General features: G+C 35.0%; 1 protein-coding gene across 6 annotated transcripts in view; it reads left to right on the plus strand.

Annotated features, from left to right (window-relative positions):
• Window positions 1-26,720, plus strand: part of LOC139958744 (voltage-gated inwardly rectifying potassium channel KCNH6-like) — a 149,954-nt gene that overhangs the window by 46,808 nt on the left and 76,426 nt on the right. Inside the window, exon 6 of one of the 6 annotated variants that reach the window (XM_071956053.1) lies at window positions 6,660-6,680. The exons of the other annotated variants lie outside the window; for them this stretch is intronic. Coding sequence (XP_071812154.1) covers window positions 6,660-6,680 — 21 coding nt within the window. The remainder of the gene's footprint in view (window positions 1-6,659; window positions 6,681-26,720) is intronic. 6 annotated transcript variants of the gene reach the window in all.

Genomic DNA, 26,720 nt, shown 5'->3' on the forward strand with positions numbered 1-26,720 from the left:
TATGAATATTTATGCCCAAAGTTCATCACTTCTGTGCAACAATGAACATGTCATAATATATTCCGCATACATAACATTTAATGTGTGTAAATTCAAACATGTTTCTTAAAAGTTTTGGTAAACAGGCGACAAGAATGCAACATAAAATCCTGCTTTGAAATTCTACGTTCTCTTTTGTTAGAAAATCATTGGATCTGTGATATATTTAACATTGCTCGGTCCTCACTTACCTGTCTCCACACACTGAAAGCATTCCTGTCGTACCTCGTCTGTTGCACCTGTTCCATATATTACACAGTGTCCAAAGCTTATTGGGAACGTACGTAGGCTCAGTGTAAACATGCAACAGATCCAATACTCTTCATTACCTTCCTCAAATCTGCGAATACTGGAAATTAAGGAGGTGTTGACAGATAACCAGCAAGCTGTACCTAGAAACAGATCACTTGTTGAATCACTAGGAGAGATTTAGGATTGTCAGCTTATAACTGCATATAGTCTTGTTTAAAACTTTGAGGAAAGTTGTCTAAGTTGCCTTTTTTTGCAAATTTAAAAAAAAGGAAAGTCCATTTAGTAGTTTTGTTTATTTTACACTTGTAGTTGGTCTTAATACCTACCCCTCTTTTTCTGATGACACAGCTATACACTTCAAACATTTTTATTTCTTTTATTTGTTTAATACTGTGGCTGATAATGGCTTTTGGAAGACTATACTAAATTTAGTTGTAAATAACTCATTCTGTCTGTTATCACATGAGATATCTTGCTGAGGAAAGTTACTGTAAAAGCATCCCACATATGGAGGTTAACAAAGTTCAGTGTTACTTTAATATGTACCAGAAGAAGCCATCAAAGCCGCTAGCTATATCCAGGGACGAATCTCTGTGATGGATGCCTGGCAAGAAAGAAAGAAGTTTTACAAAATAATGTTTCAGATTGAAATAAATTATGCTGCCTTCATTTAATTTTATCAGTTGATTATAGAAATTGCTCAAAAACCCATGACATGTCATTATTCAGCTCCTGGCTGTGCAAATTTTATCTCCTAATGGGGGCAAACATAAATTATGGGATAACGTGTTTAAGCATAGATGAATATTTTTTGGTTATTTTGGATGAAAATGATACTGCACTCTGCCATTAACTTTGGCATTTGCATTTCTTTTGTTCGAGATGCATTTTCTGATTTTGACCTATTTTCATTAAGACTGTATTCAGTTAAATACCTTTCAGTTACATACGGAAAGAAAGTTAACTTACATTTCAATCTTTTTTTACCATTCCATTCATGAATATGCATGAAGTTGAATAGAGAGGTATGGATGGGGTTTAAAGTATTTTTGCATTCTGTTTGATGTGAAAAGAACTAAAAACTTATTAGAAATTAAAACACTAGACCATTTATTGACAAGCATTGAAACCAGTAGTTGAAGATCTGCAACTTTTAGTTAGAAGCCTTTAAAAAAAATTTACCGAGCAAACTAATCCAAAAGAGACTAACAGTGGTTTCTTCTTTTGAAAAGTAAAGATTAGGATTAAAGAGTGTCATGGAATAAAAGACTATTTTGCTCAAAGTATAGTCTATATTCCCTATGTATTCACTATCAGTCTGTTCCTCAATGGTCAGTGTATAACACCTTTAAAGAACTTTGGAAATGATTTGAGTTTGATCGACCTTGACACTCCTTCGTGTCCGCTGGTATCTTTTCTACATAGATAATTACCTAATTTATTAATTTATTTTATTAATTAATTAAACAATGTAACTGTGTGTGTTACTTCTGGAACACTTCCCTTAAAGTGAATCAGCATTGGCCAACAATTTTAGCATCTTAAAAAAGTGCCAAATTCCCCTAATGGAGAGTTTGACCTTCTTTGGGTATTCTGAGACATTTGTGGAAACGTGCTCAAGTTTTGACAAAGAAACATCTCGTTTAAGATACGTGACAATGCTTGAGCATGATCGAGTGACCATTATCTAACTTTCTAGCATATGTTGTTTGATCCTTTCTCAGAAGAGTCTAAGTTTGAGATAATAGATCACACATTGCCATAGGTAGAACGTGTTCAATCCATCTACTTAGGATGCTACATAAGTGTACAAGTAAAAAAAAATGCTGGTAGAGGAATAGTGAAGATCTCCAATTGATTGGTACCGCTTCCTCCTGGTGCAGTCTTCTCTGATATTCCAGACTTGATTGGTTAATTCATCAGATGTCAAACGGATGCAACGAAACCGATGATATATTGCAGCGTGATGATCATAATTAATTGTAATAAATTACTAACACTAATGCAGCCAGGAAAGGATAATGTCCACCAACAGTCTGCCAGCATGTACAAAGCTTCCAATCATGTAGGCCTACAAAGCAAAGTCATTTAGAAAGCTTGAAATTATGTAGGCCTAAAAAGCAAGATGCTTCAAATCATATACAAAACTTCTAATCATGTACAAAGCTTACCATTCATGCAGGCCTGTAAAGCTTGAAATAATGTTAAAATCTTGAAATAATGTAAAACACTTGTAATAATGTTAAAGCTTGAAATCATGTGCAATGCTTCCAATCACATGCAAGCTTGAAAGCATGTAGAAAGTTTGAAATCATGAAGGCCTACAAAGGTTGAAATCATGTAAAAATTTGAAACCATGTAGAAAGCATGAAACCATGTGCAATGCTTCCACCTTCCAGTCATGTGCAAGCTTGAAATCATGTAGGGCCTAGAGAGTTTGAAGTCACGTAAGATGCTTGTAATCATGTAAAAAGCTTGGACTCATGTAAGAAGCTTGAAATCATGTGCAATGCTTCCAATCATGTGCAAGCTTGAAATCATGTAGTGCCTACAAAGTTTGAAGTATTGTAAGATGCTTGGAATAGCTTGAACATGACCAAAGCTTGAAATCATATATATATATACAAAGCTTGAAATCATATACAAAGCTTGAAATCATATTCAAAGCTTGAAATCATATTCAAAGCTTGAAATCCTGTAGGCCTACATGTAAAACAAGTATAGCCACAGAGAACCAAAAAGCAAGATTGGTCAATGTGCTGGCTAGGCCAGAAGGTGCTCACGCCTAGGTCTTATTGGTCCACATACCTGATTAATGCAGATTAATGTTGAACGATGTTTTTCGCTTGCCAGGTGGAAATGTTTCATGGCCTGGATTTGACCTGCCAGTCACATATTGAGAACCCCTGACCTGACCAATTTGCCAGGCCATGCCTCCCCAGGATTTTTATTGAGAGCACAAAATAAAAATGGTATTCAAACTTGGCACATTGCTGTCACTTGGTTATTGCTCTGCCCTTACCTTTGAAGCTTTATTTCAATTTGTCAATTGTCATCTATTAATTAGATATCAAGATCAGGGTTTCAACATTAAAAAAGTGGTACTTAAACTTAAAAAAGCTCTCAATTGCTCTTTATATTTCCAACTTCAGGGTAGTTGTAATGTCTCAATGTTCTGTCTGCAATTGATATATATATATTGTTTTCATTCTCACCACTTCTAGGACTTCTGTTTTAGTGATATGTATTCTTGGAAAGGTATTGAAATATAAATTTAAGCAAGTACCAATCCTACAGACTACCACTAATTATACAAGATTTAAAGATGGTTGTTTTAAATATATTTTTACGACAATTTTAAAAGTTTGAGATGTAACAAAAACAAATCCTATCCAAAACTACAAAGTAGTCATCAGTTTCATTTACACCTAATCCCCCCTCCCCCCCCCCCCACATCCCACTTTATGACAGTATAGCTTTCTACTTTCTTTCTCTTCTTGATGAAAAATTATTTCCGTGCTTTCATCAAAAATTACTCTTACATTTATAACAGAAAATACAATGTTCATTGTCAGTATCTTTCTGTAAGCTTCACTTTAGTTGAACCAAACATTCTTTTTCCTATTACCTGTGTTTCAGTGCATCATAGTTGGATGCATGTTATTTTATATACTTGTAGAAAACGTCCAGGTATTGACTATTCCAGCACCCTGAACCGCAAAATTGCTCAAATAATAAAAGTCTAAATAAGTGCGTTCACTCCGCCTAATTCCTTGAAGCATCATGTGTCCCCTCGCGTTGTCAAATCTGGGCTTTGAAAAGAGTGGTAAACCTGTTAAAAAACTCGGTGTGATACTGTGAAGGTAATCTGGTCAACACACTTTGGCGAAAACTTTTGTCACTTTTCGTTTCCACTACCGCAGAGAGAAATACTGGATTTTATCTTGTGTTCTGGCGTAAAGAAATCAAGAGAAAGTTAATACACCTCTTGAGGAGGAAATAAAAATGTTGACGTCATTGGTTTCGTGGTCATGAATGACGGTTAACTTAAAGTTAATACAAACCCAATAATTACCATTCTTTTCTTTTTTGGTTTTTAAGGTAGTCTGTCATTAAAGATAGCTGAAAGGTGTGTTTTACAAGGACAAGAATTAGACAGCTATGCATGGGCTGAGTCATCATCAGTAGTGAAAACGTTAATTGCTATAGAATTCAGATTGATTTTGATGTGGTGGGTCTGTGCTAGGCATATCGGGGCAAATTTTCAAGGATTTCTCTGGTTGTCCCTCGGATAACCATGCCTGACATTGGTTGTCCGAAAAGCGAGTTGATTGTCCGACAAAAGTGTAGCACAATAACAATGGACCGATATGTCACTGTCGGATGAACACTGTAGGAGAGATGTTTAGCCAACTTTGAGTTTTATGGATGACTACAGTAATAGCTACATCAGTCATTATCAATTCATATCGGTCATACAGTAAGGATCCATTGTGTATCATACGTATTCATGCCTTATTATGCATATATACCCATAATGTAGTAGTAAATCATAAGAATACACATATTTTGTATGCACTTACAGTTCTCATACGACTACCCAAAAATGTGTAATACATGAATTGCAACCTTACGCATTACGAGTAGAACTCCTGTGACAAATCTGATGCAGTACAGGTAGGATCCTTGCAATGTCATCTGCGAATTAATCAGGCCAAACATCCGGAGTCTCTGCATGCTAAGTTCTTTAATATCGCCGTCATTTCCTTTTGGGAAACATTTCACACTGTAGTTTTGAATTCTTTGCACACAACAATAGTACTATATGAGAGACAAAACTCAGAGCATCTAAAACTACTATACAAACATTTGAACAATAAAGAATACCCTGCATACACATTAGGTCATCAATCAAATTTGAAATATTAAAGAAAAGATCAATTTTTCATTCCTCTCTTAATACCAATGTCTCCGTAGTACCCTAACCTACAATCGTTGGCAGCACTGTGCCCTGATGACCTGCTTTAGGGTCACTTCCCTCTTGCTTATGAATGTACCATTTAAAAATCTCTTAATCCGCTTTAGTCGGTAATTTGGTTTTGCATTCTTTGTGGGAGTTTTTTGAAGCCAGAATTTGGTGCTCGATATTCTAGTTGTGTTTGTAACTTTTGCCCTGTAGTTGAAACACATCAATATATGAGGTACCTACTATTCATTTGAGTTCAACATTGTTTGATTTGTTATTTTGAAAGTATCAAAATGCAATTTGCATTGATGAACATCTAGGCTCTTCTACAAGTCTCTCACTGTTCCCCCTCCCCCTCTGACCTTCCCCATTATGTTGCTTTTCTTGGTGCTAATGTGATTACATTGTGTTTCTTGTCCATGCATGTCCCCAGAGTATAACTGAGCTTGTTAATTGTCAAACTTTCTGGTCTAGTTCATCTCCATACCATGATTAATTTTTGCTAAGAATGTTGGAACATTATAATCTCAGAGAAAGTATGTGTCCCTTTATGATAGCAACAAGTATGATACACAACAAATTGTATCATTGTAGATGTAAATTGCATTTGAAAGTTTTATGAACATAAAAAATCACAGGTTTTATAACTTAAATATTACAGTGATCAGTTAGTGTGAATTTAAAGATCCACTCATCCTTACGCAACATTGCAATTTAAAACCATATAGGAACTTTTGTTGGTCTGGCAGATTTCAGAATATAGCAATAAAGACATATAATATAATAAATAAAAAAAAAGGAAACTTTTGGCTAGAATGGGATTTACACCAGTGAGCTCAAATTTACAAATCTAATATCTTCTTAAAGCAGCAGGCCCTTTTGGATCGAGTATAAATGTCTTCTTACCTTAGTCAATCCAAACTTGTTGCATGCTACAGAAATGTCATGAAAGATGTTAATATACTCTGTTATAAAGCAGTTCTTTGAATTAGCTTGGTTAAGTTGGCTACTTTAGACCCTCATAGTGTCTTGAAGAGTTAAGTAACTGTCTGCCCCCCTTCTTCATCCCCCTTCCCCTCCACACGATAAAAGAAAAAATAAATATGAAGCAGAAAGGACTAAAAAAACATTGATTTAAGTTGACCTTTTTTTACTAGCAATTACTGTATTTGGATTCTGTGCTTTTTGCCTAATTTTTCAAAAGTCTATGAGTTTGTACGGTCTGCAAATTAGCACTGTTTGAAGGAGCTATTGCATGCCATCATATGTTCATGTCCATAATTAACAGTCGGGTATATTCTTCTATACCGAGAGAAAAAAATACAAAATTATGTTTGACATTCACACTGCGATCTCCAGTTTTACTCTCTATTTTTCTTTTACCATTCAATGCTTCTTTCAGCAAGTAATATTTCATTCTGAGGTTAGTCAAGATTTTAGTTTCTAAGTGTAGTGATAAGTTTATGGTTAACGCTCTCGGCTTGATAAAGCTCAGACACAGGGGTGGGGGATGGGGGGGGGTCTGTGGGGGATGCTAAGCTTGCCAGCAGGGTTTCTAATCCTTGAATGAACTATTCCAAAATTTTAAGCCAAAGAGCTGCAAGTCGCAGTGTAATAATACATCATCTATTTTTATTAACAAGACTGGGCAAGCTCACTCAGTGTGTATTGCTATATTTTATGCGTTTTTGTTGTTGTTTTAATTTCACCCACAGGATTTACGTTCATGTGTTTACAATTCTGTGTTACCCATCGTGCCTTTTTGTAGAGGAATAAATGTCATGTGTGTATATATCGTAAGTAATAATTCTAATTAAAACCGTGGATGCCATTTTGAGACATGAAATTGTGACAAATTTCAGCTCAGTTTTAAGTTTTTCATGAGATGAACATTTAAGGGAACAGAATTAACTCATTTTACAGGAAGACCTTGTTTATCTGAAGTAAAAATTATCTCTCTCTCTCTCTCTTACCAATTTTATTTTTTATTATGAAAAAAACAAATTATATACATTTTTTATCTCTAATAATAGAGAAAAGTAATTTGAAAATTGAAGTAAAAATAACTCATGTGTTGATAACTATGAGTTTTGATAATCATAGTGTTAAAATATTCATGGCAGTCAATAGATCTTGTTATACTGTCGACTTTTGTCTTCCTTACAGCATCATAACATGGATCAGTATGATCAGCATAAGATGTGTCTCTGGGGGAAATGTCGCTTTACAAACCAAACTGTTTGTTTACTTTAAGATATGAAGGTGTCTGGGTTACTACTCATATAAACTATTCAGATTTTCTTTGTTTCGTAATTATATACAATTTTCTCTTCTAGCAGCCCCCCTCTTTGAGTGGGGGGAGAGGGTATGTTAGGAATTTTCTAATCTGATGCAACATGATATTGCTAAACAAAAAGAACTCATACCCAGGGCCATCAGGTAAGTTATATTGGTCCTGCAAAGTTTAGGAATGAATATATAGGGGATAAGCAGTCTCTACCATGCACATTTCTGTCAGTAGTTTTGCATACTAAGTGTATATACTATGGGGTATATTTACTGTGGTTTCAATTACTCTGTTCATCATCGAGTCAGTTTACCCAAGCTGCAGTTAATTCATGCCTTCTCAGGTACCATTGGCATGGATATCTTTTAATGTTGGAAACCTGTATACCAGTGTATACTTCCATGATGACAAGACAAGTCAACAAGACCAGATCAGATATTTTTTGTTAATTTTAAAAATTCAGTCCCTGTCTCACAACTGAGTTGAGCATCAGTTAGTCATTACTGCTTTCTTAACCAATTATGATTAGATTCACCTCCTCTCTTCATAGTTAAACATCTGTGGCCAAGTGGTAAAACAAACATCCCAAAGTAACATACTTTTGCATGGCTATGTGTACATACAAACATTAACATTGTATACTATGCTGCTGGGGTACCCAAATTGCCTTCAGGATAAAGTAACACTTGGATCATATAAGTACCTTTACTAATCTTATGAAGGAAAGGATTGGCTATCTTTCAGAAATGAAAAAAAGCAAATTAGCTGTAGACCTCATGTGACCCAGCATGAACTGTATAGTACATTCCCTTTGATTTACTACTGGTCACGGTGGTCAGGTAATATTTTGAAGTTTCTACTCGGCTTCATATTGTTTATTGGGATATTTACATCTGCATCTTAGTGGCCCAGTAGTCAATGTTGACTGTATATGACAGGTAACTGGAAATTATTTGAGTTTATCAAAAATATTTTGATAGCCTGATCAGTAACAATTTGAAATCATCCAAGTTCAAAATTATTTATATTAGAAAACAAGCATCTCCTTTAAATGTACTCCAGCTTATCACTGTCTAAATATTTTGATGTACTATAAACATTTTGAATTTTGCAAAGACTTCAAAGTGTATAAATTTTCAATTCTGATAAGTCACAGCAGCCCTAATTTACATTCAGTTCATATTTCAGTGAAGTAATTAAAAGCATTTTGTGCCTTTAGTATTTTGATGGTTAAAGCAACCTCTTGCATTTATAGGTATGGAAGCTCTGTTTGACAACAAACATGTTAAGGTAACTGAGAGCAGCCAGCTAATGCCGAACTAAGTTCTTTCTCCATCAGGTATAATTGGATAGATCATATATAAGTTTGTTGCATCAATGTCACAACGGATCATTAAAAACTCGAGAAAAACTACTTCTAGCTAGGGTGACAGAATGAGAAGGATCGAGGGTTAATTGTCCAGATATGGCTATCTTTGTTTAAGGGTGTAAGGTGCTAAAAGGGTTACCAGTTCACCCCAGAATGTTGTAGATAGAGTGCTAATATCGTAAGGAGACCGGTAAGCGGTTTGCTCGTAAACATCTAAACCTGGCAAGTCTTGAGAAAGTGTGTTACTTATCGAACCAACCTTAACATTAAAAGGTGTTGTCATGGAGACATGTAAGAAACATTGTTGGTAAATATCGCTACCGGTAGGTTTTGGAGTCCATGTTTAGTTGATCATGTTAGTTATGTATGGAAATGAATATGTGAATATTGACATTCATGTCCAGTTTCTTGACGTATTCCAAAAACATTAAACATTTTGCAATTGAAAATGCACATTCTGAGTTTAAATGCTTCAGGGCTTTCTCTTTTTGTGGTCAAAGGTTGGAACTGCCTTTTATCCAACTATTTGTAGTTAATAGTATAAACTATTTCAATATAGTCTGAATTTTTTTTTGATACCTTTGTGGTTTGAAATTGCAGTGTAGTAGTAACGCCATTGGTAAGATCCCCACTGAGTTTGTCTTCTGTGTAAAATAATTAATTATAGCAGTGTTCTCTCTGTTAACAACAGACAGTAGATTTAGGCCCCAAAACAAGTAACAGATGCGTCATTCTAACAGTTTCAGATGACAATTATCTCAAGGAATTTGAACATAAAGCCCTGCGTGGTTGCCACAATTTTCTGCTAAGGGCTAATTGTGAACATCTCATTTTTCTGCGTAGGGGACTTAAAATAGTTACGTTTCTATCTTCAAACTGTTTGGCATTTTGCAAAGATACATAATTAATGTTTGAAACGTAGATCTGTATTCACTAATTGTTCCTGCATGCATAAAGAAGGATACTACATTGGCTCATATGATGTGACTGAAAAATGTGTGGAAGTATTAAACAAAGATCCCCGAAATCTCAAACTTAAAAAGTAATAACACTGCTACATAGGATCCAAAACAAGAATTTTTGTACTCTCTCAGACTGTGAAAGAAGGTAATCTTCAAAGTTCTTTCTAAGGAAAATGAAAGCCTGGAGCCCCTGGAAGAGAGGGGAAGGTTTGTCACAAGGATTACAGCCTGGAATCTGGGGTAGATTAAGGCCAGGCCCAGTGAAATATTATTAACTTGTGCCGTCGAGTCGTGTCCGACCCTTGGTGATGACCATGACTTTCATCCTCCAATCCTTCCGGCTCCTGGTTGCCCCTTGCAGTCCATCCAGAGTCAGCCCAGTCATCTGCTTGACACCATCCATCCATCGTGCTCGTGGCCTGCCCCTCTTCCGTGATCCATCACCCATTACCACCATTATTGATTTTTTCCAGGGAGTCGTCCGCTCGGATGATATGTCCGAAATAATTTAGTTGCTGCCTCAGGATCTGTGCTTCCAGTGGAAGTGAGGGTTTTATTTGCTCCATAATCGAGATGTTCGTAGTGAAATATACAAATATACATATACAGGTACAGATCACTTTATTCTGACTTCGATAATATACCTATTTAAGGTATAATAAAACTTCAATAATGGGGCCTGGTTCCCAGGGTCCAACCTGGCTCACAGAGTTCCTAAACATGTGATGAGCTGTCTGGCAGACAGATGTACTAATGTTCCAACCAGATGTTGCTAATTTTAAAGTCTTTCATGCAATAAGTCTGAATTTAGTTTTTTCAGTTCTAATTACATGTGCGACTAAACTGACCATTTATTCGTGTATGTGCACTGCTAGTCTTTGTGACTTTTCTTTTAGAATCTAGATTTGATCATACTGTGAGATGAAATGAGTGGAGTGTATGTACATGCTCTATGGCCATTGAGTCAGCTACTATAGCCACTATCCTCCCCACTGCCACTATCCCTCAAGAAAAGGTGTGGCGGGGGGGGGGGGGTGGGGGGAGAAGAAATTGGAAGCTGTTGTACATATACAAGCATGTAATTTACAAAACCTATGGAGTCTTTCACTTTTTCAGTAGAATTAAAAGTAAGGCATTGCATTATAGTTCTCAGTTTGGTAACCAGGGATGTAAGTCTTCCGTATTTTTACGGAAATCCGGTTTTTTTTTTAATTCCAATAGGTCTTCCGTATTTTTACGGAAATCCGTTTTTTTTTTAATTCCAATAAAGTTGTTCGAATATTGTTCGAATATCAGAGACACAACGCGGCGAAAATGCCTGGCCCTTGCAGCAAGCTAACTTCAATTTTCACTTATCGATCACTCAAAACACCATTTCCAGTTTCGCATCATCGCATTGCACTGTACAACATTGTGCCATGTGAATATCGTTGCGTACGTGCGAACTTCAAATCGCTATAGCTCATTTCTGTCGTTGAAAAACCTTGCCTAATTCATGTTGATTGGACTGCTAATTAATATCTTCGTATAACTGCTGGTGCTCGACATAAGTTTTGGAATTAACGCTTGTGATATTTGTGAGTGGCGGAAATCTACGGGATACGCATATGAAAGTCGATTTTTGTGATCGCATTCGAATGTGAGACTGTTTTTTATTCCGTAGTTCGCTGCGACGTATTCGTAACTTTGAGCTAGCCTAACATAACGATAGTGTGTAAGTAGTAAGAACTAGGGGTAAGATGTGTTAGCGCTAATACTTCTTAGCTAGCCTAACATAACGATAGTGTGCAAGTAGTCAGAGCTAGGAGTAGGATGTGTTAGGACGGCATTCACCTGGGGTCTCCGAATATTTTTCCGGTTTTTTTTTTTGGCTGCACTTACATCCCTGGGTAACATGTTTAACAATATGCATGGTCTTGTAATAAAGACAAGTACAGTGTGAATTCTTATCAATTTTTTAAGCCGGTCGTGATAATTGGCTCATCTTTGATGCATCATGCAAGGCAAAAATTGAACGTCTGGTTTTTGTCATTCTCGCTGTTCGTAGCTCTGTTTGTTGCTGTTTTCTGTCTTCTGCTTCGTGAAGTAATGTTCATGGACGAGACGTTGGTTTGATCATGTCACGGTTTCACCTGCAGACCTTCGATACTGGGCTAACCTGGGGAGCCCCAATTGAGTTATTTGTTCAATTTGATTGGAAGTTCTCTCCTGATTACTCCATTTCCGTGGAAGCGTAGAGAGATACTCGCAATCTGCATCTTGCCGTGAGATTTGACTTCTCTACTTGAGTGGATGGCGGCTTAAACATTACCGTGGAATTACACCTGCCAGATGACACAATGCTCAACATTATCACACCATAGGAATGAAGCTAATCATGGTCGGTTACATTTATTGCATTCGACAAGACCAAATAGCCATTCTCTTATGTGTTCCCACCAAACACTGATTCTCACTCCAGGGCAGCATTTAATTTTTTTCGTGGATCATTCCGTAGATTAGGGATCTACGTAATGACAGCTTTTGGTTTCCCTGTTATGCCCTGTCGGCACTGGATGGGAAAAAACAAGAAGAGCCAAATTTTCTATGTAAAATGCAGTATCTTCAAAATAATAAGCTAACTTAGACAAGTATGTTAGAACACAACAGATATTTCATATAAAAATATTGGAATATAGCTTAGTACGTCCCTTTCGACAACATAATTGAATTTTTTCGCAAATGCACTCTCATATTTTCAACGTGCAGTGTTAACAGTGTTGACACTTAAAGTCCTGCCAAACAATAGGTCATTGTTAAGAGCCTATAATATTTAAGATTCCAGCATTTACAAAGCCTATTATCTATGAAAGAATACAAACATTGTAATGAAAAGCATGAGACAAAATAAGCACATGTGGCTTGATGAGGTCATATTGATGTCATATAGGGAGTGCTGTTAGATACGGAGTCATTTGTGATGTCATATAGGACGTGCTAGCTCAGTGGTTAATGCTGGTGCCTTTCAATCATAAGGTCTCGAGTTTGAGTCACACAAAGATTAATGTATGTCTCCAGTTACAGAGTTGTTGACAATTGACAATTCATAATCATGGATGTTAAAATATGAATCTAAGAGACTGACTTTTGTCAGCCTGCGGCTTTGATAAGCCAATGATGGCCTCTTCGCGAGTTCCTGCTTGCAGGAGGATCTAAAATACAAACATCATACACATTCTCTATGAAAGAATACAAACATTGTAATGAATGAAGAAAGCATGAGACAAAATAAGCACATGTGGCTTGATGATGTCATATTTAGACTTGATCAAGTCTTTGGCCTTGTGTAGAGAGAAACATTAAATCTGTGATATCTCCCAAAAGGCATCAGATTTTTCTCAGCTGGTTTGGAGAAGTCGTTCACGACGGGAATCCAATAATGATGGTAGGGTTTGAGTCTCCTTTTAAAGGTCAATTGAATCGAACCACTACATTTATAGAGTTTTTATTTATAAGAAATGAGTTATACAGTATTTACAGGTGAAAGTGCAAAACTTCAGTAGGTGATAGGCTTTGGGTATAATAGTTACCAAAAGGTTGCAAGAGGAGGAAGGTATTGTTACCCCCCCCCCCCCCATATATACATAGTTGATAAGTAGAATTCATGACACATACTTCATTGCTCCCTATATGATGCCGGTTGCCCCTCTTGCCCAAATTAGCTGTCTAAGCAATAAAAAGTAATAATATTCCCGTCTAATATTCAACTCAGCAGACATGGTCCAAGTTTACCTATTAAATTCATGTTGATAATTTATGCATTTTAGAAGCTACTGCTCTTTCATCCAGCGTAGTTAAGTCTTACATGAGAAAGCAGCCATGCGTATCATTGGTAGAACAAAATGAAAAAGGTGGTAATTAAAAATGCAAGTAAATAAATGCATCAGGAATCAGCAATAATGCAGGGATGTTGATGCTAAGATCAACTGTAGAAGATATGATATGCGATATACCTGCGGCAATTGTGCTATCGCTATAGAGTGTTAAGTATACAGCTTTCTAACATACAGCTGATTCTCACAGGAATGGAACAAACCGATAGACAATTGAGCGAACGGAGTAGACACAGAGACCAACATTTGCATCTGAGCTCATGTGTATCGTTCATCACGGAATTAGACAGTTGCTCTGTTAGAGATTTGTATTAGTTTGCTGATGTATGAATGTATGTATCAGTGGTTAACGCGGTTAACGCCGGTGCCTTTCAATCAAAATGTCCCCAGTTTGAGTCACTCCAAGATTAATGTATGTCGTCCAGTTACAGAGTTGTTGACAATTGACAATTCATAATCATGGACGTTAAATATGAATCTAAGAGACTGAGTTCGGTCAGCTTGCAGCTTTGATATGCCAATGATGGCTTCTTCGCGAGTTCCTGCTTGCAAGAGGATCTCAAATACATACATACATACACACATACATACATATATATGTAACCCAGGTGAGTGGATTCCTCCACGAAGGCCAAACATAATGCTTGAATGTTCATCTGAGCAGTAGGAATAATAACAACATTCTGTTATGCAAAAAATGGCCAAAAGTGGCTGTTTTTGTTGACAGAATCGAAGTCTCTTTCAGTACTTAGCAATAAAACAATTCATCTTCACCCTGCATTGTTAGTCTCTAATGTGCTATTCAAAACATAAATACCAAAAGAATTTCTCAAAAAAAGAGATATTTGGGGCAGAAGCTGGTTTCGAGGAAATGATTCATCTCTCAATATGTCTTGAAAATTATCAATGAGAATCATACAAACACAGGACAAAATTTCAGTAAAAATAAAAAGGTACATTTAATAAATTTAAAAATGTACGGAAAAGCTTCATATCATGCCTGTAGTTGTCATACATAAGAATTGCTTTTTGGTAATTTTCTTATGTCTGTTTAGCTATTGTTTTTCTGTCTATTTTACATTTCCAAATTGTTTATAAACATCTTATCAATAAAATACAACTTTTAGTGCCACAAATAGTTGGTTACCATTTGATAGTTGATCTGCGGATAAATTTTGGATCAAACATTTTCTAATATATGGACAATGGAAAGTCATAAAACTTCTTTTAAATCTTTTTTCTTTTGGTAAGACGTCGAAAATATTGAATTTGAATCGATGGTATTAAATTTTGCTTGACCCGCAGGCACTCCTACTGATCAAGTAGGCCAACGCACTATACTGTAAAATTAAATCTTCCGCAAAAATATCTCTGTAGATACTTTTGTGTGATATTTGAGAAGATGAATTTTCCTAGGTAAGCCCCATCTCAGTAGAAAAACTTGTCAATTTGAGGCCTCAGTGTCAAAATCTGTTAGAAACAATCCTTTCCATACCAATCGCAAAATCTCGTTGCGACGATCATGCGTACATTATGTAATATATCTCAGCATTTTGCTATGGAAATCACATGATGGAGAATCCTTCCTATGTGCACACAGAATTACAAATCCCTAGTCGTGGACGACACACGGCATGGTTTTCTTTCATTCTCTAACAATATTGATCACAACCGCACTGAAACAGTGTCGCAGTCGCCACCCGTTGTAGATTATTGTTCTGGATATACAGACTTTAAGGTTTCTCATGAAACTCCCGCTTTTTTCTTTCCCCTAGAGACCTGTAGGATGACACATATTCTTTTTTTTCTTTTTTTTTTGCATCAGTGTGGGCAGTCAGTCGCTGCCAAAATTGTCAGTATGTGCATCGAGGAACTATCGATGAACACTTTTGCAGGCTAGATAAAGAAGGAACAAAACATACATATAAAACTGTGAAGCTTTCTGCCTAGGTTTTGCTTACTTCTATGTTCTTGCTATCATGCCAAGGAATTTGTAGTGAGTTTTATATTCCTTGTTACCCAGGACAATTCGTTATAATGGAACTCTTAAAATGTATTGACTCCCTTAAAGTGATATTCCAGCAATTGATGAAGGTTTTCAAATATTTGTGTAATTTAAAAAAAAAAAAACTAAAAAAAATTTTACTGAATGAAAACCTGATCTCAATGTAGGGAAGTTGACATGAGCTTGTCAGCTTCCCCAATGTATCTCAAAACAGCAGACTCATTAATATAATATCGTCATGGAATTGGGCAATTAATGTCCTGCTTTTGTTAACCATGTACAAAACATTATTCTTATTATTGTTATGATAGTGCAAAAAAACGATCAAATAAAAAAGAAAGTAAATGCTATAAAAGAACATCTGCATATGAAAACTCATTCAAAGGCAACCAAATGTATGACCATTTCAAGGAACTAATTATGAAAATGTTTAACTTTATTAGTATATATCAGTAAATGTATATTTCCAAGAATTCAGTATGACATGTTTGTTAGTATAGAAAGTAAATGAGCAACAGATCAACTGACTGAATATTAAAATTATAAAGCAAATTTGGAAAAGAGTAAAGAATGTTAGGGCTAGAATGCGATTGGAATCCTCTGGTCTCTGGTTTATCTTTTAAAAAAACAATGTTTATTAGGTAAAAAAAGTTAGCTTTGATCTTAAAAATAATCTAGAGGTTAGGAACAGGGCATTGACATAATGGATTTGTGATTAGTTGCTTGTAATTTTATTCTCTACGTTCCTGTAGGCATCACACCGTCTGCCATTATCAGATATATCTCTAAATGTATATGCAGGTAATCATGGAATAATTGCAGATATTTTTATTTTGACATTATAATACCATCAAATGTAAGGTATTGTGCGATGACGATCATTCTTATATTATGAAAAAGAAATTTGTTTGGTTTTGAGGATCGGGATAAATTAAATATTAATCAAGATGTCATCTCAGAGATGGAAATTGCTTTATCAGTCCCCTGACAGATGCTTGTTGAAGTTTGGAATCGTTGAGCGATCATTATTTTTGAATTTCTGACAATTTTGAGAGCAATTTGGAGGTGGAAAAGGGATGGGAAATGGAACAAAAATGAACTATAAAAGTATCAATCATTTTGCATAGACTCCATTGCCATCAGTGGATTGCCCCCTACCCCTCCTATCCCACCCTGCCATTTCCTCGTTTATGCACCATATTTTTTTCTTTTTTGTCCATCATGTTGGTGATAGTATCCTTTTCACCTTGGCAGTTGCAGCAACGTCCAAGTTACAAAGCATGTTAACCTTCTATATCTATATATTGGTGTAGCACAGGGGTGGGAAACCTACGGCCTGCTGGCCACATACGATCCCCCAGTGATTTTTTTGTGGCCCGTGAGATGTCTCAAGAAAAAGAAAAAAATATCAATCTATTTTACATCATCACAAAAACGAGCTAGTTGCTTAGAATTTATGGGCACCAATGATGCTGTCAGGTAGGCCTTTTATCCCCATTAATTATCAACTGTACTGTATTGACATTATGTTTTTGTGAATACAGCTTTAGTACACACACCTATTGCTTGAAAGTCCTCGGAATCAAATATTTGATATCAACAGCAGGTCGTTGGCTTTAGGTGAGGCCCAGTCAATTTTTCACTCCTTATTTCTGGCCCATTTATTCAAAAAGGTTGCCCACCCCTGGTGTAGCATCACTCACAGTCTGGTATTTTGTTTTAAACATTTAAACACAATCTTTAGCACAAACCTTCAACAACCATTTCTCATTTACAAATCCTTCTTGTGCAACTACAATTTCAACTTTCCATTGTTTTGGACGTTGAATGAGCTGAAATTTATAAACAGCTGTACTTATTCCAATGCATCTGCTGTTTGGTTATGTATGGGGATGAAATATGTTCACTTAAACCAGTTGATAAAATTGTCACATGTATCAGTAAATCTATGCTGGTGCAGATCATATACAGTTTGAAATTTATATCAACAATTTTTAATCGTAAAAGCGAAGGCCACCAGCTGCTTCCCATTAGTAGTTTGTTAACATAAAGTGACAAACATAACACCTTTATATTTTGTGATGTGTGCCACCTGACATTTTTAATGTTTTGGAGGCAAAATTCTGTTGTTATTTTTTGGGGAGGTTGGGGGGAGGGGGTTTGTTAGAAATTAAGTAACATAAAAGACAAAAACATCAGTTTTTTCATTAAGTAAACCACATTGGCAATTAAGTCTGCTTGTCAGAGACATATTTATAAAATTAATCCTGGAACATATTCACATTATTTTTTCAAAAAAATTCCACTTTGAGATTGTCCTTCACATATTTTTAAATTAGGTAAGATAAAATATCAAATATTACAGTAGCTTTATTTGTTTTGTTGCCATGGTCACCAACTTACGAATATCTTATGAAACCTAAATATTCACTTTATCGATTGGGCAACGTTAAACATAGACCCTTCTCAATGATGTTTTTCACCAAATTAAGTTAACTAGTAATTGATTTATAGTGAGTATGTAATGCTATCATGTTATTCAAATAATGCATGAACCACAACAATATTTTTTTATAATCACATAGAAAGAACTTGTCATTTAGCCTTTGAAGAAGATCCTGCTAGGATCGAAACGTCAGGCCAACTTACTTTTACACACATAGAAAGAAATCAGAAATTTAAAGATTGTTGCCTTTTTCTTGAGTTTGTTTGTTAAAGTTAAAGCAGACAATATAATGAAAGGTTATGAGTAATATAATAATGGGATATCCCTTTAGTAGTATTCCTAGACTTAAAAATTGGCCATTAATGCTCCTTTAAGGTAATTTGTTTAATTTCAAACTTAGAAACCAAGTTTTATTGTGATTCCTGATAATGTTAAGGAGACTAAATGTTTGTTTTGGTATTTCTGTTTTTTGTACTTTTCTGGTAATGTAATTTCATGCATGTTGATTCGTGATGATTAAACCTTATGTGACAGCATGGTTAGCATGGACCCATGTCATTCCAATGCTAATATCCACAAAGGAAGCTGGTTAATATAATAAATACATCAAAGTAAGGATATCCCAACCAACCATGTCAAACAAAAATTGTAGTTTTAATAAGCACCTTGGCAAAAATACACAGGAAATCCACTTTAGCTATGTGGTAACTATATAGTATTTACTGCATGGATTTTGTAACAATCCCCACATTGTGTCCATATATATTGCAACCAATACAGAGTCACAGGGAAGCGCCTAGAACACAATGCTAAAAATTCTGTAAATTCATTGTTTGCTTAGCTGCTTCGAACAGTACGCCTATTAAGAACAGCATGGCATACTGTCGACAAAAGTTGGTATCTCATGTTTTTTTTGGGCAATTTTGGATTTTGAAATATTGATTTTTCTTTTGACTATGATGTTTCTTATTTTTTAATAGTTACAGTCCTTTGACTGAAAGCCATTCAAATGATCTTACATGGAGAAAGCAAATCTCATGTACCTTGATGAATTTGTCACTGGTTACAGGTACTGATAACCTATTGTCACAAACATCTTTAGTGCCCCAATGGGAGAATTGAAAAACAAGGTTTGGTTCATTTTGCTTATCCTGTAACTATCTATTTAATACATGCAGCCTCTGAAGAAGATCCTGCTAGGATCAAAACATCAAGCCATCTTACTTTTACACATCCATTTAATACTTCATTTTTAACTTGAAGTAAAGTTCTTCTATTATAACAGAGCATTACCAAATGGTATACTTGAATGGATCTAGTGAAAGAGGAATAAAGCTCTTACGAAAAGAAATAAGCTTTTTTGTTAAACTATGAAGAGACACGTCAATTAAAACCTATGCAGTTTGCTTTGCCATACTCTTATTCTAAAAGCCTTTCACATCAGAAATATAGCAAAAGTACACTTGCTAATGTATTTCTAGTCACTGAGAGATTTTGGGTTTATTTCAATTCTCTTCAATTACCTGTCCCTTATACACACTCTGATCTAATAAGTTTATAAAAGTTGTCAACATTTTTGCACTGCTCCAGCCCTCAATGACCCCTTGGGGTTAATGTCGGCCTTTTTCCTTCCTTCTGAATCTACCATCCCAAGGCCTGCGGATGATACTCGATTTAACCGCAGCAGATTCTCACAAATACTGGGCAGGACACACAAGTTTCAACGCTATAGAAAGAGGGCAGTATTATAATAGATATATATGTTTATATCATATAATTAAAACTTTTCATAGATGTTCTTTAATTTTTTGGCAAGATTTCTAGGAGCATATTGCAAAGACACATATCCGATTATTTTAAATGCTTTAAATGATGGACAGTACATGAAAATAATTTCTATTCCTGAAGAGGAAGTTACAAAGTCTGAAATAAAAATCATACAACAACTATAATAATCTAGTTCAGCATAGAATTTGTACGCAATAGCTTATAATACTATGACAAGTACGTTGTGCTTGATGCAATGTTTATTTGTGGCACATTTCACACCAAAGGTGTAAACTGTTCTTTAGGAATTTACACAAAGTGGAAATGACCTAATATTGACTGCAGAAAGAGGTGTAAAATACTTTTGTGTTTGTCATCTGTCTGTCTGTTTATCAAAAACCTGACTTGACGTGATATTTGATACAGCGAGATTTCTTTCCATTTTCTTGTGCAGATAAAGCATGTGTACCATAACTAGTTTACAATAGTATAGGATAAATGTGCAGGAATGATTTCAGAGAGGGAAAAAAATTGTAATACAAAGTAATTATAGACTGCTAATTATTTGAAGTTGTGATCACATATATTGCTACTCTTACTACTAAATGCTTCCCTACTGCCCTGACAAGTTGTGGGAAGGGGAAGGGGTTGTTACGGGGCCCAGGGAAATAAGGGATGAAAATCATTTTTACTCAGTTTCAAAATATACTTTTAAAGAAGAAGGTCCAGTGACACATTTTATCCCCCTCTCTTCACTTCTCACCCCTCCTTCCCTCTCCTCCCTGCGAGAAAAATATATAAATGACATGTTTATTAAAAATCACATTTATGAAATACACACATATAATATCTTATGATTTATTAATGGCTAAATTTGGTCTATATAGTTTATTGTAGAGTGTTATGTTAGGGTTCTATGTGTATGAAACGTGCATGCTCGCAGATAACAGATTTTTGAGGGTACATCAGGCCCGTTGAAGAACTAAGGGTCTCTCTACGGATATATTGTTGGTATATGAAATGATTATTAATAGAGCTTCCTAATTTTGGAAGAGTCCTGAACAGCATATAATAAATATATACAATAGAGATAGAGATTTATTTATAAAGTAACCTCATAATTAGTGCTGGTTATACAACAACAATGCTTCACCATTAAGACAATGGTTTGATTGCAAGATGATTTATAAAGCAACAAGACCCTTTCCTTGTGATATATTGGCCAACTATAGATTCAAAGTGATTGCAAGGGTGACCTGGTATACATTTACTTCACGGGGTCAAGTAGTTAGTAAGTTTGTAAATATTTACTCAATATATACAAAATCGAAAGCTCTAAATGATAAAAGTATCTTCATTACCAACCTAAAAGTAAACAATATGTAAATTTGCACCACCATATTATATGATTTGGATGTTGTCATATTGGGATGCAAGTTGTTGAAATTTAGCCCCAATAATATATCTTCCAAAAGGGGGTTGCTATAGGGATTTAAGCTGCCGTCTTCTGGTTACCACCAACAGTAGCAGTAAGCAATTACTGTAATAGCTATCTACATTGTCATGTGACATAAATGTATTATAATAATTAGTGAACTTAAAAGTCCAAGAATACACTAACAGCTTGCTACAAGATTGATCCATTTATTCTATAAATTTTGAGTATGCATGGTTAAATTGCTTGAAAACTTTGCATTTTTCTGTATATTATGACTCTAAGACAGGGTAACACTGATACACTGATACACATCTTTTATCATAGTCATGCACACTAGTCTCCTTTAAGAATATAAGCATACAAACAGCAAACAAGACAGCTATTCGTCTCACATTCATGCTACAAAAGTTGTCATTTGTCAGTTAATTTTGGCACTCAGGTAAAGAAACTGATGCCTTGCCTGTCACACACAAATAAGAGAATAGTTGATGAAATAACTACAGTGTCATAGTTAAGTCTCAACCAGAGCTTTGCTTGTGTCCTGGTTAATTATAGTCCAACTAAAAGTAATCAGATATAATCTCAACCAGCTTGAAACGACTAATGTAACATTTGTAAAATGCCCCTCGAATTTCCTTTAATATTTTCTCTCTCAATCTCTTCTAAGTTTCTTAGTGACATATTCTTGTGTGACAGTTATCAATGCAATTTTCTCCCTCTCCTCTCCTCCCAAGCTGCACACTTCAAGGTTAAATCTCCTACCTTGATAACAAAAAATTGTATTACAGTAACACCTTCTAACTAGCTTTCTATCGTAGAACAGCCTATTGAAATACTTGTAGAGATCATTACTGCAGAGATCATAATGGGCAAACCTATTAGCATTAAATTTAGTAAATTGGATAACACTGTCAACATTTTATCTTGTTTTGTGTTTATTGCTATGAATATTTTTACATTAAATATATTACCATCATTTTGATTGTGTTCTTGTAAAAAGTGGACATTTTGCAGATTGTGTTATCAAACTTATAATGTTACCATTAAAATTACAATTTAAATAATTATGGATTCTAATGCTTTAATACAACATTGCACATGTCACAAGTAAAGATGAATATGATTATATCAATGGTCATGTGTAGAATATCCCCCCCCCTTAAAAATTATGCTAGACATATATCTTAATATCAAATTTAAAATGCTATCAATAAATACAATTATAAAAAAAAATGGATTGCAGTGCTTTGAAGCAACATTGCACATGTCACAATTGAAAATGAATATATAACTTTATAAATGCACATGTGCATAATACCACGTTCTCCTCCCCCTTCTCCCCACCCCCCCCCCCAAACGAAGTAAAAAAAGTACACATATATCCTATAGGTTTAGAGTGTTGGCACTATATAGCCTGTAGCTAAAAATAAATTTAAAATGATGCAGTGTTCCCATAGAAACTTTCTTTTACGATTAAACAGTACTTACGTTTCTTCTGTAGGCATATATTAAAAGCAGAGGTAAATGTTTACTTAGTGTTGTCTGTTTGCATTGGCCGATAATATACAGTGTTAAGTACCTACTGTAGGGTATTTAACATACAGAGTATGATGTCTTTGTGATAATTGACATGGATGTTGGCTGCATGCTAGTTTGAACAATTAAACTATTTGTATAGGTGAAAGCACAAACTGTAGCAGCAAGATTTGGTTGTTTAATCCATATATTATCTAAATATTAATAATCTTGGGCTCATACTGGAAGCTGAAGGCTTATATCATTTAAGGCATAAATTTGAGAATATTTGTGATAAATGAGTTTGTCTGCCATGTTTTATTCTAATTATTTGTGTGTTATATAGATTGCCGGTCCTACAATGATTGTCATAAATATGGAACGCGAAAAGGACCACAACATATGATGATGTTAATGATGATCTAATTTTATACGTTCATGTACTTAAAAAGTTACGATCATGTACTAAACATATACGATGATGTACTAAAAAACTAAGATGTACATCAAAACATATACGATGATGTACTAAAAAACTAAGATGTACATCAAAACATGCGATGATGTACTAAAAACGTAAGATGTACATCAAAACATATACGATAATGTACTGAAAACTTGTGATGATGATGAAAATGCGCAAGTTACAAAAAAATGGCGTATGAATATCCATTATTGTCGTTTGAATACACGTATGAATATCCATATATAAGTGCCCTAGGAATATCAAAGTTGATACCGAAGCCCCGCCCCTAATGGTTCTTAATGAGTTTACACTGAATATTCATACTCGTATGCATACGCCACATATACATACTCGTATGCAGACGCCACTTTTTTTTAAACATAACATTATTAGTACATGATCGTATTTGTTTTGTTGTACATCGTACGTTTGTAGTACATGATCGTATATGTTTAGAACATGATCGTAAATTTATAGTACATGATCGTGTATTTCTAGTACATGATCTTAAGTTTTCAGTACATGATCGTATAAACTTAGATCATCATTAACATCATCATATGCTGTTTTCCTTTTCGCGTTCCATACATAAAAAGAGTAGTTAGAATAGGAATCTCTTGGAATAACAGGCAACTTGGCTAACATGAAACAATAATTTGTTTTCTTTCAAATTTAAAAATTTCTTTCAAATTTAAAAATGCAATTGCATTTTAATGTTAAATAAAGGGTTATGGTTACAAATAAAGGGTTATGGTTAAATGCTTCCTGGTCATGTTAAATACTAACAAACTTGTGTGTCTGTAGCATACCAGTCCAGATTCTCCAAGCAATTGGCAGTCATTAAGTCATCTATAACTAATATATATAAATATATATACATTTCCATTTGCTTTAGTGTTGAACTTAACTTTCTTGACCACTCCTCTCTTCTCTGTTTATGCTGAAGGCCTAAAAATAATTGCTTCAGTTTTCATGAATTGTCCTTCACTTGAAGTCTTAATTGTGTTTACTCTGTGTAACTCATCATGATAATGAACCGAGTGTTTGATGTAGATTGTAACAGGTAGCACGGGCATTACCTCCAAACAGATTATTTTGTTGACGGGCATACAGACCAAAAAGCCTTGGCTTTTTGAGTAATGATGGATTTCTTAAATTATATTCTTCATGTGCAATTTCCCAAGAGATATGAGAAAGAAGGGAAAGCATTACCTTACATTGTACTTAGACACTAAACCACTGTTTTTTTTTTTTTACCCATGTTAAATGTTGTTGAAAAGTCGCATCTGCATGATATGACATCTTTAAAGAGCAAAGTTCTCCCTCCCTCCTAATTTATTGTTCGAGCTAAGACATGAGAACATTAAGAAAAGCTTTGTTTACATAGCAAAAGGGCAAAGTTTACACTTGCAGTCAAGCGAGCCTGCTAGAGGCAATCAGAGGTGGGAGGGAACTGTAACAGGAACTGCTATGTCTTTGTCAGTCACAAGATTTGATTTCTTTTTAATGGTCTAAGGAAAAGTAATTATCATGTTTCATGTGGGAAAACCACGCAATCTATCCCAGGACTATTACAAGCTTATATATTATTGAAACAATCAGTCTCTTACATTAATTATTCATCCTTTTGCATGACCAGGTTGTTTGATGGACAAGTAGAAACAGTTCTTGGCAAAGACAGACAATAGTTGCTGAGTAGTGAAAAAGGATACAGGTATCTTCAGCACAACAAAATGTTTGTTAGAATTATTGACTTTCAATTTTCAGTTTCTTTTATGACTTCTTCAGAAAGCATTATTTGTGAAGAAGTTGGAATAGAAGAATAAATGATATTAATAGAAGATCACAACATGTTTAGTCAGTCTCATCAAAAGTAGTTTTAACACAAATGCAACTAAGAAAAGAGAAAACATTTTAATCACACTATAAAGTATCCATTCAAATTGTTGTATTAAAAAGTGGTAGTGTGTATGTATTTACTTCGCTCCTCGCTTACCTGTCTCCCCACAACCTCAGCACCCTCATTCTACATTTGTGTATATAGGTAAGAATGATGGAATCAAATCACAGGAAATCCATAGAGGGCATTAATTGCCAATCAGTGTAAAGATCACACATACTCTGCCCCAGGCTCCCTGGCCAGCTGGGTCAACCTAGGTCAGCTGGGTCAACCTAGGTCAGCTGGGTCAACCTAGGTCAGTGTTTCTATCGCCATACATTTCTTGTACCATGTGTGTTGTTTTTTTACTTTTGCCCTTGTCAGCTTTCTTCCTCCTTTTTGTTCCAAAAACTATTTTTATTTATTTGTTTATTACTCTTTTGGATCAAGCAGTGAGTTGAAATTTTTAAGGATATAAAAGGTTAAAATTGCAACGTACTCACTGATAACAATTTTGCATTCTACCTTCTAAATGACTAAAGGTTTCTGCACACTAATTTCAACCCTGTCATAACGAGCTTTACTTGATATGTTTGACCTGGCGTTAAACAGCTACGGACATACCAATTGCCCCTGAAGTACGATCGCACTGATAGAGTGTATAAATGCTCGCTTGATCAAAGGGAGCCTATTGGAAGTACAAACTAGCGTTACGTTTTCCATATCACCTTTATACTAGCAGCAGCAGTTATAATATGCTGGTAGAGAAATGGACATGTGATCTATAATAGACAGCATTAGGCAGGTTTTATACTACAGTCAACTTTACACATTCAAAGTGGATGTCACATACCATAACTTATATTCAGATCTTTAAAAATGCCGATACTGTCATTTTGGGGAAATTGTTATATCTAGTCAAATTTGGCCAATATACTATACAATCCAGTGCAATACATGCTCGTTATATGAAACAACATTTTTAATGTTTCTTTCCTGTGTATGTTGAAATGGGATAAATTTAGCAGTTATTTTCTTTTTTTTTAATTTTTTTTTATTAGTCTGATTAAGCCAGAATTTGCTGTTTTCTTGTTTGTCATTGTTTCGTCATTGTTTTAACTTTTTTTAAATTTCCAAGTAGAAACATCATTGTGACACAGTCATTGTAGTGACAGTACATAACATCTCTCCCAGCTGTACCTGTAATATGTACGTTGATACTGTCATATGCACTCCAAATGCTGTATATTTGTGAAATAATTGGGGGCAGTATTTCACTTTAATGTTGGAAATTACTAAATTTTTATTCTCACTTTGTTTCTCCTTTGATAGAAAGAATCCTACTAACATTTTACTAACTTTTGTATTTGAAATTCTTTCTGTTTCAGATTTTGTATAATAGTCGAAATTTGATCCACATTTCCAAAATTTTCTGTTTTTTCTTCTTCTTCCTCCAT

The sequence above is a fragment of the Apostichopus japonicus genome, chromosome 18 (assembly GCF_037975245.1).
Source record: "Apostichopus japonicus isolate 1M-3 chromosome 18, ASM3797524v1, whole genome shotgun sequence".
Taxonomy (NCBI): domain Eukaryota; kingdom Metazoa; phylum Echinodermata; class Holothuroidea; order Aspidochirotida; family Stichopodidae; genus Apostichopus; species Apostichopus japonicus.